This window comes from Syngnathus floridae, chromosome 3, assembly GCF_059516105.1.
Source record: "Syngnathus floridae isolate MCC-2025c chromosome 3, RoL_Sflo_1.0, whole genome shotgun sequence".
Lineage (NCBI taxonomy): Eukaryota > Metazoa > Chordata > Actinopteri > Syngnathiformes > Syngnathidae > Syngnathus > Syngnathus floridae.
Window position 1 is genome coordinate 13,019,792 of NC_142415.1, and position 16,912 is coordinate 13,036,703.

General features: G+C 40.4%; 1 protein-coding gene across 3 annotated transcripts in view; it reads right to left on the minus strand.

The window, feature by feature from the left end:
* The window catches only part of tcf12 (transcription factor 12), a 48,961-nt gene extending 35,257 nt beyond the window's left edge, over positions 1 to 13,704 (minus strand). The window contains exons 1-5 of one of the 3 annotated variants that reach the window (XR_015857539.1): positions 13,481 to 13,703; positions 11,493 to 11,581; positions 11,224 to 11,296; positions 7,398 to 7,474; positions 3,537 to 3,639 (exon numbers count right to left, since the gene is read on the minus strand). Coding sequence is in view for 2 of the 3 variants with exons in the window: in XM_088371279.1 (XP_088227405.1) it covers positions 3,537 to 3,639; positions 7,398 to 7,474; positions 11,224 to 11,296; positions 11,493 to 11,564 (325 nt within the window). In the remaining variant the exon portion in view is untranslated. Of the gene's footprint in view, positions 1 to 3,536; positions 3,640 to 7,397; positions 7,475 to 11,223; positions 11,297 to 11,492; positions 11,582 to 13,480 lie in introns of all 3 variants that reach the window. The other 2 variants (XM_088371279.1, XM_088371277.1) reach the window with 2 other exon arrangements.
* Positions 13,705 to 16,912: the final 3,208 nt, after the last annotated feature.

Consider the following 16,912-nt stretch of genomic DNA (forward strand, 5'->3'; position numbering starts at 1 on the left):
AGTAGGCAACTGTGGTTAAATTAACGTAATTTTATTCATGATTATTGTGAACTGGTTTGGCAAAATCTAGCCGTCTCGTGGCTAAATATAGTGCTCAGCGCAGCATGTCTGCCATGTTGGCGGAGTGTATTGCTGCAGGTGTTTGGAGCTCGGATTGTGAACTCATGCAGGTGCAGCACTGGCGCTGTTCTGCCTGGACCAATGACACATTGGGAACAAAATATAGCACTTTGGCTCTTTTTTTTTTTGGGCTCATCATCTAGTAATTTCCCATGGGAACAGCGAATTCAAAATAAAAAAAATATATAAAAATATTCTGCAGTGATAAGAATTACCATGAAGCTGTGACCTCTGCAGCTGATTCCTCGAGACTCATTAAGTCATCATATCTTGGTCAAATCTCAGTTATTTCCACTATAAAGACACAGCACCTCCTCCCCGAAGGCCTATTGAGCCTACAGCTGATCCTCTGCAGCTGGCCCGCCTCCCCAGTCAACTATTGGGGGCCGGGGCCCGAGGAAGGAAAGGCCGGGTAGGGCCAAGATGGGCCAAGAGAGGCACAAGGGTGGGGAACGTGAGAGATGTGGGCGGCATAGGGATGGAGAAAAAGGATTTGCGCTCTTTCAGCTCGTCTTCAGCTCTTCATGCTCCACTGACCTCGGTAATAGATAAGCACACCCTGCAGCTCAGCATAATGACCGGCTCCATCCTCTAAACTGTACTGCACCGCATGGCCTCGTCCTCCATCTGCAACACCCTGTTCTTGTCATATCAACTGGAGATATATATGTGCATTTTGCGCTTGTCACTTAAAATCAAACATTCACGCAAAATCAAGGTTTAACACAGGTTCATGGAGGAAGCCATACAGGGATGCGTTGTCTGGTTCTGTGATTAAATAATCTTTGAAAGACCCTTTCAATACAGATTACCAGATTTTTTTTTTCCAAATCAGCCTTTTAATGCTTAATATGTACCAGTTCCAAACCAGAAATAAAATCTAAAAACTCATTTTATTCAATAAAAAAATGGAGACTGCTTTTGCATTTGAACTCAAGTGTCTGATTTTCACACCCCACCGCAAAGTGCAGTCTAACCATGGAAAGTGGCAATTGGAACGTTGTGGGAGTGAACACTGCTAGCTTACTTCTTCGTCAATGTTCTAATCACCCCCTTTGAATTCTTCAACGTGATGACCATGAGCTCACAAATACATGTTATTGTGACACAGTGACAAAAGTTTCTTTGAATGTTTTGTGTAGAAAGCGGAGTCTCCGTCCAATGCACCATGAGTGACGGGCTCGTCTATGCATATACGTACGTAATTGCAATAATTGTATGTGTTCAGTGGTCATCATGTCATCTACAGCGCAGCTCAGTCCCTCTCAGGTAGTCACGCTGCGTTATCATGTGGATGTGTGATTCATGTTCCTATTTGTGTGTGTTGATGACGCCATTCAGATGATGAGTTAGTATGCAAAGCCAAAGCTGCATGTGTAATATGGAGGAAGCACACCAGGGGGAACGTGACTATAAATTTACAACTCAGCAGTTGTGTCACGCCTATAAAACATATGGACTGAAGGATTTAATGCAAAGACGTAGTGAGGATGAAGCTGAACTTTGAATGTTTGAGAGGGTTGCTAACAACACGTGCAAGATTTACATCAACCATGTCTCAAAACAATCTGTTATAGTATTTACCAGCTTTCGAACGTTGACATTTTTACGTTCTGCTTCAACTTGTAATTGAATATCAGTCTTTTGTCCTCGTTGTCTTCGTGTAGAACAATACCAGACAGAGACACAATTAAAGGAAAATTAGGTCAGTCCATTAAGTTAATAATTACAAAACATTAAGCCACGGTGCAATATAGAAAGGGGCAGAGTTCAGTTCCTTCAGTTGGAGCTCATTCCGTGTGGTAATTAGGCAGATAGCTTGATAGCAAGCACTCCCAACATCCCACCAGACATCCCTCATCCAGCTGACACAAGAATTAAAAAAAAAAAAATCGTATTAGGTAATTACACCTCACTACTTCTTGTCGGGGATATGAACTCTCTATCCGTGTGGATAATTAGGACTGCTGAATGTGGGGGAAGTCTTCTCCATACAAGCAATAGAAAAACAATAAGGTAATAAAGATGTCATGGTGGGAGTGAATTGCATCAAAATAATACAATACAATTCTAAAAAAAGTAATAGTTTGAAATAGATAACTAAAACTCCTCAAACGTGTCATCTTTAAAGCCAACCTTATTAGAATTTATAATCCAGCTATATCGTATGTAGCGTCTAAGAGAATGCTGACGTAATTGTAAATTGAATATGACACCAGCTGATGTGAGTCAGATGGTGTCACATAACCAAACACCACTGATGAAAGTCTTGTCATTTGATTGCACTATAAACATGAGCAATGTGGTGTCCACCTGTCAGGCAGCGTGCAGTGCATGACGTCAAGGTTAGGAAGCGGATTGCGGCACAAGTGGCCTTTTCGCACATGACAACTACGTGACATAGTCAAGCGGTGCCTCTCCAGTGGTTACTTTCATCAAGTACAATAAGAGATACAGAATCTCCTCTAATCTCAGTAAGATGCAGTTTTATTATTCAATTTTCCCAGAGGATAAAATATATAAGCCTGTTAGTATTGTATTCTTGTCTGTCCATAGTCTTTGCTGCACTTTGTTCAAATACCCGTTGCTTGCAGTGTCAGAATGATGCTAGTTTTAGTCTATCTATGATGTTTTGCCTTGTGCGTTAGCATTAAGCTAGTGGAATTTCATAAGGCAAAGTTACTTACTATGTGGCTTAGTTAAAGCAGGATGTAATTATTAATTATTTAATTAAATTACTAATTTATTTACTGGTTTCGGTGGAGCAGCAATGCCGCTAACTTTGCACATCTATTAAAATGACCTGCACTAAAAAAAATATATATATATATCTTAATAATATTATCCTCAATTTATAATCCAATTTTTATTCAGGCAAAGTCTGCTATCAATGATATTTATGGACAAATGATTAGTTAGCCATAAAAAATGGAAATATGTGGCTGCAAGATAGCCGCAACGCAGACGGAATTGATCCAATTAAGAGAACAACAACATTAAAATCAAGCAACAATAAATAGTCTGGACCAGATTTCGATTATGAGTAGGTGCAATGGTCTTGTTTAACAACATCCTCCACCCAGCTGACAATGTAAATTGCTTAGGGAGATGATGATGGTCAGGAGAGCTTCTTATGATGGAAAGCTATACTGATCGTGCGACTTGGAGCCTGGGGGAGGGTCATGGCAGGAGGCGGAAAAGGGACTTGCAGTAACGGGAAGGGGATTAACAGAGGGAATAAAGACAGCAGGAGAGTGAAAAAAAAAATATCCCAGTAGCCTGGAAAGTCACTCACTACTGCTGCCTCTAGATGAATGATGTGCCCCAGCATCATCAAGGCATTTTTTTTTTAACACAATGTCTGTCCGCTACCAAAGGGCATGATAGGAGTGAGCAGAAGAGAATCATTTACTCACCCATTATGTTGGAGTTCATAAAAGGTGTCGGGGACAATCCTTCATGGGACACTAATCGACTGTCACTCAAATGATCGCCATAATGAGGGCTGTCTGTGAAACCCTGAGGGAAGAGAGCACAATATTAAGCACAATATTGGAAAACTTGCCTAATTGAGTCCTGTGACATACGCTTAATGAGTAGGCGGAGAGCTCTATTACAAAATCAGTTGTGTATAAGCTTGTTTAATTTAAAGCGCTGTAAGATGCGTCTTCTTGGTCTCATGAGACTTATCGTCAGGCATCAAACCTTAAACTGGGGTGTTGGGTTGAATTAATATAACTTTTTCTATTTGAAAATATAATTCAAAGTACCAAAGTGCTGTTTATGTGGAAAAAAAATATCTGAAAGATGCAATCCGACATCATCGACAGGAACCCGTAGGTTCAAAAAAATTGTTTTTCCCCTCCAGCAGCTTAACAGTACCTTTTCATGACAGTCATCTGCTTCAGAGGCTTAGGTCTAAATATGGTCCACAGCATGGTTTTTGAAAACTCGAGGTCCAAAGTAATAAAAGACACTCGCTGTTACTGTCCTAATCCCAAATCCTTATGTGCTTCAGTCAAACACAACTCCACGAGCAGCATTAGCTACCACCGGGGAGATCGCAAACAGCAGTTGGCTTGCATTTCTAGACTTATTTTGGCCAACTCATACCCTTTGAATCAAATATATTGTGGAGAAAAAAAAATCTTATTATCCATCTTTTTTGAGGCGGGAGAGGATGGTGATGGAGGAATTTCAAAGGCGGCAGAGGGTTGCTCTGTGTGGAGGGAATCCTATGAGATTCCCTATTGTGCTGCTGCCAGGCCGCACACACTGTTAATCACACCATGAACAGCCTCAATGACAACAAAAGCCTTGTGAGAAGAACAAGCAAACATACATGCACGCTCACCCGCTCACAGATTTACAGGCCACAACTAACATGAGTTGCGTTTCCTCCCAACTGCAGCAGAACCAGAAAAAGACGTCAAACTATCGACATAATTAAATCAAAGAAAACAAGAAAGTGCTTGCTGGTAATGGACAATTTAATCAGTCCTGTCCATGTGGTCTTTGAGTGCCAGTGTGAAGCAGGAAAAGGCTAGCAGGGCTGCTCGAGAAGAGAAGGAAAAAGGAGGTGGGAGGGATAATGGTCAGTCTTGTGTTTGCTCGCCCGGAACTGTTAGATCGTCAATCACGGAACCTTCATCAAACACTAGTGGCCCGCATCCATGGAAGACGCTAACACATGCTGTCATCGCTGCCACGGGGCACTCGGAGCACTAGTGGCTAAATCACTGTCAGATGATTGTAGCAGGAGGCCGTCCGTAGCCCACCCGGGCTCTAAATCACAACAGTATTTCAAAAGTCCTCTCTTGACGCTACATCCCAGGTGATTATGTGACCGCAGCTTGGGAGGCGAGGATGCGCTCATGATGGATGCGTACGAGGTCCAGTATCAAGTCGGAGCAAGGCACCGGGGGGCGAAGAGGCGGTGTCGTGCGGCGGAGGCGGCAAAGTCTCGGCTGTCAGAGTGGCAGCCCACAGCCGCAGCTGCCAGGATACAGCGGCTGGCCTGGAGCCAAGGTCAGCGCGACAGGACTGGGGACCGTTCACAGTCGACTGATCACATACACTCGTGGCTCTGCGGCTCAAACAAGTGCAGAGGAGGTCTGAATTTGCTTTGTGGCAAACAAAACACAAGACGGCTTGGCTGTCCAAGGCATTAAGTTGATGGATTCAGTCTTGGGGAGTTGGAAACGCTCATATACTTTTCCCCCCCAAATAATATTGCTTTGATGGATATAATAACTCAATCGTAACAACATACGGTAAACCCTAACCTATTTGCAGTTCACTATTAACAGCTTCGTGTTGTTTTTGGTGGAACTTTTCCTCAGCTATTTGCTGGAAAACTCACCTATCCGTTTTGATTTTTTTCCCAATGCTCTTTCTGTAACGCATCAAAATGCCACAAGATGGCGACAAAGCCCTGGCTAACAGGAAACTGGTAAATGGTGTCACAGAAGCATGTTAACAGGGTAACACCTCAACAAATTAAGACATTGGTATGTTAGGGGAGTTTAGCATGTTTAGCATGGGTCGTCAGTGGAAATGACATTTTTGTGGCACTCAATCCATTGTCATCAAATCAAACCTCTGAAAAACATTTATTTTCAGGGAAATGTTGGAAAGGGAATTTGAAATCATATAAGAGTTTGGAGTCATATAGAGGTACAAGTCACTTGGCCAATAGGTTTACATACAGTATATAATAATCTGATAAGATCCAATAAAAGAGAGTGAAAGGTGTATTAAATATTTCAGCTACCTTACATGACCATTTTGGAATATATTTCATACTTGCTTGAATTGTATGAGGATTTTATTAGATTGTGAAAGCGTATTTAATGATATCATCAGAGAATAGATATACTGAAGCCTCTTGAGACTTAAATAACAATTCATGTGTCATAATTCTTCCCGGGCTATGTAAAACAATTCAGCATCAGTGTCAACTGCCTATGCAGCTGTGTGTGTGCACGTGCGCCCGTGTCTATGTGTGCATCTTGTGATGGAGTAAACAGCTGTCTGCTGGCTGATGCTGCGCCTTGCAATGTCACAAACATTCATTTATATGCACCTGGAGCAAATATATCCCAAGCGACTGTCTTACAATTCAAATCAAGCTGCCAGCGTTACCATTGCCTGTAGATGTTCATTCGGGAAGGGCACGGAGCAATAAACAAGGCACGGCGGCCAGAGTGGCGGGCGCTGACATTTAACTGAATTCTGATGGAAAGTGACAGGAGATTGACATTAAATGAAATTCATACAGGACATGGAGAACGACCAATGTGTGAGGGGCAAACAAACAGGATGAGTGGTTCACACATCTCACTTCAATATAGCTGGATACTTTTATGAAGCCCTAGCCGGTGTCTGCACACTTTAACTGGAGGCTCACGAGCACACAATTAAAGATGGTCCAGGAATGCCCAGGAGATATGTTTAGCATGCTGGATTTATCCAAGGGCTAGCACAAGTCTGCAACAATATTTGAAGACCCTGCAAAGACGATTCCAATATCTGTTTCTAATTACACAATATACATAGATATTTGAAGCGCTACCTGAGTCATCACTTCATTTTCTCAGGCCTCACCAACTGTGGGAGAGACCTTGTGGGTCAGGTGCATAGAGAGCTCAGAGGGGACTGTGTATTTCAGAAAGAGGAAAGTCGTATGCAACGTCACAAAGCTCCAACTCGACATAGTCCGAGTTGACCCAAAGCTTGGTCTCTGCTACCAGTCTTCTTGAACTCTGTTCCCCTCTGGAGTTGGACGTGGTGAGAGCCAAGTGGTGCCGGCCAAGAGTGAGCATACCTATTGCCCCTGGGTTAAGTGCCAATATGTTGGGGTTCACTGCCTTCGGTTGGCCAGACAGTTGTTAGTGCTTACGCACCAAACAGCAGTGGTCCAAACTTTTACTATGCCAGCATTTCACAAGTATGCTCTGTCACAGATGCCCTCTTTCAATACTGCACGATTAGAGAAAATCTGGCAATAAAGTACAACCACAAAAAACTCCTATAGAAGAAAATAAACAGACCTCTATACTTTATAATACCCGATTCCCGTTTTTTTGGGAAAATATCTTAGGACACAAAGAAAGCAAGTATTACACGATATTCAGCAACTGTCGGAACATCAACCCGGTCTATGTCTATTACAGGTCATTCACTGGTCAATGTACCACCTCTGCATGATGACGGTTAGATGATGTGCTGTGGAGCAGAAAGGGCATTCTGAGCTGTTAAGGTATGGGTCTTCTTACCCTGGAGGGTTCGCACGAAGGACTGGAATCGCCACCTGGGGCCCAAGATGCTGGAAGGTTGGTCCGCTCATCCATACCTGTCGGAGAAGAGCAAACACAACTCAATCATTAAGTCAAGATGACGCATGAAGCCTGAATCCTGCACAGTGACAATCTGTGGTAGGGCTGAAAGTTTTTAGATCAAAATCTAAAACAACGCAATTAAAAGATAAATGCAGATTTCTACATAAAACTGCAAAATTTGAATAAAAAGAAGCAACGAGAATATGATATGATACGAAATATGATACTATTTGACCCTTTTAACAGGATATATTTACGTTTCCCATTTAAATGTCCTATCCAGAATGACTTCCAATCTAATGTATCCACTTCAGTTCATATTGGGAATGCAACTATTACTGCAAAATTAGAGATTTCATTTATATCATAACATGAATCTCAGGCCATATTGCTCAGTCTCCATTTGAAATAGTTAAGCCTCTGACAAAAACGAAAGAAAAAAAAAACCCCAATATTAATATGTTATATAATATGAATATTAGTATACCATTTCAAACATTTCTGGCTCAAAAATGTATTTGTACAAACACTACTACACATTCTACATGTTTGTAAATGTTAGTGTACAGAGGGAATATTGCACAGAAGCTTGTTTTGAGGAAAACTGAATCAAAATCGCAATACCTGCCAAAAAAATTGAAATTCAATCTTTACCAAAAATTGTTCAGCCCTAGCCTGTGGCATGCTGTGCAGAGTCTACAATGCATGCAGTGTTCAACTTTCATTGGTTCTCACATCTACTGATGCATCTGCGATACCAGAAAAACGATAACCCAGCCTCGGATTTTGAGGCTCGTATTACTTTTTATTGTATTACAAAAACATGGCGCGATTTCAAGGAACAAGCAGATGGCACAAAAAGAGAAAATGAGCGACGATAAAGGAGAGAGTGTGGATATTTTGAGAGGCTTTGGCAATGACTGATCGCCTCATTCACCCATGCAGTGTGACGACAGAGACATTCTAAGTTTCACATCTAGACACATCAGGTAGTATCTCTTAGTGTGAGGTGGATCTTAAGGTGTCATAGGAAAACAAAATTGCATTTCAAGTGTCGCACACAAACATTCAAACACTCAAACAAACCCCATTCAAAATAAAAGTAAACGTCTATGTTCAAACATATAAATACATAAAATCAATAACCCCTACCACATTTGCAGAGGTAGCCCATCTGGCATATGCTGAAACACATATCTGATTTTTAAAAATTAGATTTGGGTGATGCAGTCAGTAAAATATGTTTGATTTTTTGTGCTGCTTGTTGCGATATTGCACTCGCAGTAACGGCAGTTATTGATTGTCGCCGTTGTTATTTTGAACATTTGAAGAAAATAATCCAATCTAATATGTTCAACCTTCAAATAGAAAAAGGCCTAATAAATGATTGACGCCGTAAAAAGTAACAATACCAAACACAAATTACGTCAAAGTGTAACTTAACTACACATTCGATGCAGTTTGCTAGAGCGAAGAAATGGAGCCCCAGAACAGAAATAAATCCCAAGGGTCGTAGTCGGGCTATATAATTCAATGCTATTGTATCAAGTATTTGCAATTTCATATTTGCTTCCTTCTTCAAACCACCAAATAAGACATGATGGTGTGAAAGCAGAACTTCTCTCACACAGTCTCAGCATCTTTACCAAGCCAACTTCACACTAGCCATTCATCAGCAGCAACTATCCTGAAGAGTCAATGGCCCCGTAAACATGCATCATCAACACAGTTGGAAGGTAGAAGTGATGAATCTCTGTCAAAGGCCCGGGGAATATATTTTTTCTTCCAATCCATCTTTCCATGGCATGTCTTGCCGGTTAGGCTCTGCCTCAATTATCCGGCTATGCCCGGTTGAGATGCAATAGTCCAAACTCTCATTCCAGCCAATTTCCACACCTCTGTCTGCACACTCCCTCGCCTTATGTTCACAATCACTTATGTAGGCGCTTCTTCCCTCTTTGAGGATCACAAACACAGGAGGACAAACTGGAGGCCGGCCGCGGGAGGGATGTACACGCGCTTGGCCAGATATACTTTGGAGGCTCAGCACTTTATTTTGCCATCAGAATTTTCTGCAGGTAGCAAGCACTCTTTGACATTTAAGTTGGGCCAATATGTTGAAACGTTGGCATTGGTGAGATTATGACTCTTAGAAGCAAAATCTTGAAAAGGCTTGATGATTATTTTTTCATTTTATCTGCCAAACGGCTGTTTGTTAAGTGAGTGAATTTAAGTTCACTGCTATATATATATTCAAATTTTAGACGCTGTAAACAAATATAGAACGGCTCAGCCTCTAAATAGCCAACTCCATGGCTAGCAATATGCTTTTGACTGTGTCAAAGTTGCTAACTAACATTCAAGCTATTCTGCTGTATATTAAATAATATTTTTGTTTTTATTTGATATTATGCTTTTGTTAATTGGAAAGTGTCCACTTACTGAAAATCTACTGCACATAATTACTTTATATGAAATGTCAGAAAATCAATTCACAAAAGATCTCATAACTCTATTGCTTAAGTGTTTCTAATGTTGTGACCAATGAGTGCATATGGGATGCTGACTCATCATGTTTCTGTCCGCTAATACCAGGGGGCACTGTGTAAAAGAAGTAAACAAGGACGTTTAGAGAAAGAAACAAAAGACGAAGACGAACAATCAAGTAGACACTCCGAATGCCATGTATCGGTGTCTTAGTATCGGAGCATTTTTTTTACCCGAGAATGGCTACAGACCGAATTAAACTTGTATCTGAAGGCACCGCTGTACAGAACATTCATCCTGGCAACATAATCCTTACATTGCACATTTTCTCTCGGGAAGTCCAATTTTGAACGATCAAAATAAGATTAAGATATTCATCAATGATAAATTCCTGCTATTCCGTCTCCGGAAGGGAGATTTCTTTCTGAGCCTGTCATGTGGCACAGAGAAGGGGGAGAGCGTATCTCTCGCTCAAACACGCACACGCAGAAAAACACGCACACACATACACAACATTCACATAGCTTGTAGCTCATTTCTTGTTGCACGATTCACCATGTTGTGATGCAAGCAGCCGAGAGCTCAGACTGGTCAAAGGTAACCACGTGTTAGGAGGCTCGCTGTAATCAAGGAATACGGACGCTTTGTTTGATGCTTTCTGAAAGTGAATCCTTTGGTCTCTTCTCAATCAAAGAGTCGTTTCTAGTCTGGATCTTAAATTAAAATGGGGTATTTCTGTATGATTTTCATCGTTATTTGCTTTCATAAGGATGGATAAGGTGTTTAAAAAAAAATCCTCCTCCAATTCACTTAATGGATGGACAGCTCTGCTCTCCCGCCTTTGTGTTTTTGTTCAGTTCCTCTCGATGTGTGTCTTTCATTTCGCAGATAACTGAGGACAACAAGGCTTTGTGGGCGCACACAAAACATGCTCTCAGAAAACATAATACTTGTTTTGTTGACTTTCTCTTCTGGCGTCACACAATAGATACGCTATGGTTTAATGTCCTGTCGCATTCACGGCGGGGAAGCGAAATCTGACCTCTGTTGATTCGAAACAAACCACCCACTAACTTGTTTGTCAGTTAAGGTGCTCCAAGACTGCAAGAGCTGTCATTCTGGGGGACTGATGATTTGCTGTGCAGACATAAAACTGATGAACTAAAACACTACAGTGGTAATTAGATTTTTTGACACACTGTTTCCACTGAAATGGAATGAAAAGATATTTAAGACACGTCTAAGACATTTATTGCACAACACCGGTGGGTCCTACCTGATGCACTAAACTGGCTGCTTCCAAGTGTCGTTGGCCTGTTTTTTCCTCCGTTGACGGGTGGAGAGAACATCTGTGAAAATGAATACGGACTAAATGAAACAGAAATCAAAACGTATCCCAACCTTCCAAGTGCTGCGGTTCACGAGCCGGCTTGAAATCAGGGATCACAATCGTCAATGCGCGTTGATGAAAGAGCAAAGCTTCAAGTGCTACCGAACACCTCTGAGAGACCCGAATGGAAAAAAACACTGGAAAGTGTCTCCTACCGCACTAAAATCAAGGAGGTCGCTCAATTCCTTGTCTGTTCCGAGAGCGGCAATCCGCTGCTGAGGATTCATCCTGGCGAGCTTAAGACCTGGAGGGAACACAGACAAACACGTTCCCGTCAGGTCACATCACTGTGGGATCGTTTTGTAAACCCACACACACTGTTCTTTTTCCATGCGCACGTCGTATGTTCCATGTGGATTTTGGCATCCTATTAATAATTTGTCTACACCAAATTGTGAACCACTGATTTGTTCTAAATGTATTAATAGCCTATCTGAAATTAATGAATGGATAATAAATTCTCAATCAACGTTTTGGAGAAAAAATAAAAAGAAACGGTAACTTTAAAAGGCCTGGTGAGTGACGTTTGTGATGGCTCCTTAATAGCTAACACAACCAATGTTCAGGTTCGAAAAGCATTATCCGAGAGGTTTAATCCAAATAAGCACATATTTAGGTTTTTATGCTTGTTTACATGGCCTTTCAAAACCCAAATACTGCCAATAGTCGGGTTTTGAAAGGGTTATTGACTGCATGCTAATGTAGTCTCTGTCAGTTGGAGTCAGCTGCAACTCATATATGACTATGCCTATTACATTTTTAGTAAATAATAATGATAATGGTAAATTTATGAATGTTGTGTTACAAAGTTCGCATATTTCCGGTCATTTAGAGACGCTTTCCTTCCGGCTCATGCTAACGTAGCACTAACATGTTCCTACATTGAGTTGTTCGTGCATGCGGAGTAACATTCGTCGATGTAGAAATGAGCCCTACAAAGCTTTGAGACAGAGATTTTGCCTCAATAAGTTTTTGTTATTCAATTATTTAAGTTGAATAACTTGAATAATTGTTGCAGACCTAAACTATTATACAAGCTGGAGACCGCATTTTACCACGAAACTAAACCAAAAAACAAAAAAAATCGAAACTTTTTTGGTGCATTTCAGATAATTAGGAATGGGCAAGTTTTTCTGGGAAAGGGATCGAAAAAATATCAAAAAGGTTCATTTGCATATTCGTGAAGATGCAAAATCGACTGTGCATTATTTGATTATGTTACTGCTATGAGCTCCCTCCCTTCAAAGATCAACAGGTACATGTTTTTGTGATAATGTGAGCAAATGTGGTCAGAAAAGACGCTCGGGATTGTTTCAAACACCCTCTTTAACATTGTTATCACTGTACAATAAGAAAAAATAGACCAATATATGGCATGTTCAGTTTTACTTGAATCACCTAATGAAATCCGTTTTCATGGGCATGGATCACATTAGATATGGAGTGTGAACAAACTTTGCAGCATCAGAAGAAAATAATTACATTTTTGTGTGTATTTAGGGTCACTTTTGGAGTAGTCATCGAATGTCTGGGTAGAGGAATGACATTTAAGGTATTTTAATAGCTGTGTTGCACAGCACGATATGCATCCTCACCGCGGGGGGTAAAATTGAAGAAGCAAGAATATTGGTGCGTTATAAGTAATATACAGACATTTTATGCACATTCAAATGCATTTTTCGTGTTCATTCAGTGCAAGCCATGCAGCAGCATCGCGTCCCTTGCATATTCTGATCATCAGACACTACACGTTGTTACAAACACACACGGACTGTAAGTTTAACACATACTGTAGTTGTGTATTTAAGGCTTTTAGAAAAGATGGCTATAAGGTGACAAGTGACATTGCTAAGTTGCTATCGCTAGCCGCAATTATAGTAAGACTTCATAGTTCACAAGGATTTGGAGCGAGCTAGCAGACTGCCAGAGCGCTTTTTTAACATTAAGTAGAGAGAAAAACGCCTCCTGCAAGCAAGTGTCATGCCAATTCACGATTGAGCGAATATACATTATGAGAAATAGACGAGCGACAATGTGAAATCTCAGCAGCAGAGCACAAAACGCAATTACAGACCTCCTCTCAACTCTCAACTTCTTTCACAGGTCCGAACCCATTTCGCCCGAGTCCCCTCTGTTATCTTACCTTTTTTCCAAGTAAAATCCCGACTAGGGTGATCTGGTGAAGATTCGCTTCCTCGGTGTATGCCTCGACACGCGTAAAGTGTGTCTTTAAACGGCAATAGCAGTGAGAAATATGCTCTATTTGTACCACTTAAGAGTTTCCCCTTAGGCAGACATTTTTGCTGTGCGAGTGCCTCAGCACCAAGATGACATGGGGTTAGTGTATCCCTCCGCCGTGCACAGCGACACGGTGCTCCCTCACAGCGGGAGATGCTGCTTCTTGAAGCGGCTGAGGACGCGCATCATCTCGGTTTAATCGCCTCCAACGCCTCGCTTGATCATCCGTGGGTCCTTCAGTCATTTGTTGTCGACCTCTGCGTCGTCAAACCCCGTGGTGGGGAGTAACGAAGTACAAATACTTATTGTTATTGTGTGCACGTGTTTTATCCATCTGTATTTTACTTGACTATTGTCTAACGTTTACACTCGACTCCATACACTTAATAACATACTTTCTCCTTTATACTTTGCCAAAATAGGCTCGTTACCTTTTTACCAACATCCATGGATGACTGCCCACTATGGGAAAAAAAAGAGAAGAAATGTCAAATAATCCATGCACAAAATACAGAAACATGCACTTGTGTAGTTATTCTAAAAAAAAAAAAGTCCAGTATTGTTTAGAATCTCAAAAAGATCAGGATTGCCTATGGATGATATTTTACTTTTTTTCTTGTTTTCTTTGGAGGTTTTTGTTGGGATGGACGAGTACATCGGTATCGGTGCTGATACCAGCCTCACAACCTTAAAATATCGGTATCTGCCACCCTTTTGTGGCTGTTTCACAATCAAGAACTAGAAATTTAAAATGATAAAAATAAAAAAAATGTCATTAGTTTCATGCAATTGTAAGGAAAGTTGCTATGTTGAATTTGTAGCTCTTTGTTCTTGATGTGTTAGTATAGTAGCCAACACAGCTCGCGACTGCACTAGCAAAAAATTAGCAATGATTTGCAACCCTGTTACTTAATTTGGCCAAACACTAAAATTAAGTTCGTGTTTAAATAAAATGTAACTTCCTTTAATTGTAAAGGAATTGTTCAAAAATATATTTTTACCTTTTCATGAATAAGCAGTGTAACGTCACCAGGCTGAACAAGTAAAATGAACAGAAAACTGTGTCAAGTAATATTTCTTATGGAAAAATGTACTGGTTAGTGGTTGAGATGGACAAATAATATGATAAGAAAGAAAGAAAGAAAGAAAGAAAGAAAGAAAGAAAGAAAGAAAGAAAGAAAGAAAGAAAGAAAGAAAGAAAGAAAGAAAGAAAGAAGCCATTCCATCACACAGTATTGGGAACAAATTCGGGCAATACAGTTTAGACTTGTGTGAAATGTGAACAAAAATGGTCTTTTGGCAAAACTTTTCAACAGAACGCACTATATTTATTGCTTCAATGCTTCAAGTAGACAAAAACGTATAAAAAGCATTTTTGTTTTCTTTTTGCTCCAAATGAGTCACTGGTTCGTCGCAGGGCACGAACTGTTTGGGACTACTTTTTCTTCCGCGCTGGCGAGGAACTAGACTCCGAGGACTGCAGTGAAGTCAGTTTCATGTTTGCTTTGGCTGAAGGCTCCTCGTTGGTGCTGATTAGTACTATTCAACGGTGGCAAAATATGCCCCATCTGTAGAAGTACACATATTTGTGTAAAAAACATTCTGGGAAAAGAAGAAGATTTTTGGTGCCATGAGACAGGAATTCATTTGTTCTGTGACAAAGCTGGTAACGCAAATGAAACTGGAGTGAATTATTGGGTTTTATAAGGATGTTGTATTTTCCTTCATTTTTTTAACCTTAAGGGCATAGTCATACATAATCTAAAAAAACCTCAAACATATTTTGGCATTTTTTTCTTTTAATTGTGTTGCTAATTAAGGTGTGCTTACATTGGCCACCTGAGGGCAGTATAATACATCCACGTGGCTATAAAAGTCACTCTTCACAGAGGATAAAGAATATGTGCATGTATCTATTGTTATTTGTCCCATGTGTGCTCAAATATCCGTTGCTTAAATTGGTTATAACACTGACATTGATGCTATTTGCAAGCCCTTCCATGGCATTTTACACTGTTAGCATTTAGATTAACCGACTTGTCTAACGCAAAGCTATTGGGATGTTTTAAATACACCCAATGAGCTAAAAACAACCAATGTTTACTTCTGAAGAGCAGTTCCGTTTTTTTACAGTCGAATATTGTGAGGTTTTATTTTCAGTAGGGCTCATGTCTGCTTTGTCGTGAGAGTGTGGTTGTCCTTGAATGACCCAAGCCAATAAAACTAGGAAACAGTGCACAAAGAGTGGGTGTGTGATGGATGAGCTCACAGGGACTGCAGTGAATTTGGCTTCCACAAAGAATTTAACAGCAATTTTAGTCCACAAACCATTTTATTGCACCATTTTATGCTGTCCTCATCCCTCAAAAATGCATCAAATGTTTTCAAGACATCAGCATTTAATTGCATATGGTATGTGGGTTTTTTTTTTACAATTGACTTACAACTTTTTTATTTAAAACAGGACAATTTAAATAACTATTGCAATTAGGGTGGTTTGACCAAAAGTTATACACGCTAAAGTTAAATATTTCCCGGTATAAAATACACCTTAGAACCCAAACTAAAGTTTGAGTTAACCTTGAATGACAAGGGAGACATCAGGAAATGTCATTTGATTTTGGCCTGTTTCACCTAATCAAATATCAATTACAAAAAGAAACTATGGTAATTTTACCAAACAAATGGTCTTGTAAAACATGCATTCATTATACACTACATAAGCCTTATTAAGTTCAAATGTACCTATGATAGTCCGGCTCTTTAAACAGCTTCTGCTCACCAGTGGCTCACCCTAACTTTGCCTCTCCCCCCAACCAACTTATAAAAATATATAATTAAGGAAACAGATTTAATAACGACCTTTGACACTGCTTACCTTTCACGCCAACGTTTATAAGCAAAATCCTTGAAGGCCCCTTACGTCTCCACAAGGTGGCGCAAATTCCCCATAAAAATGGAATCTACAGCTACCCAAGAATACGTATCGGTATTAATAATTCTAGACTGCCACCTGTTGGACAAATGCAAAGCCAAAAGTTCCATCCGATTGTTTACCCTCGATATGTAGTCATTAAACCTCAATGCATGTTAGATTATTTTTGTTATTCAGTCTCATATCTAGTTAGTGATTTGTGTTGGCACAAATGATTGTGCTCGAAATTTTGCCAAGTAACACATCTAAAAATAACCTGTGAAAGTATTGCTTGTAAGTCTGTAGATCTACGGATACTTTTGCAGCTCTGTGTGAATGCAGATCATTTTGACATTGTCTTTTACACAGGGGCCCGCTCATGAGAGCCGTAACAGGTGTTAGGTTACGGATTTTAGTTATTGA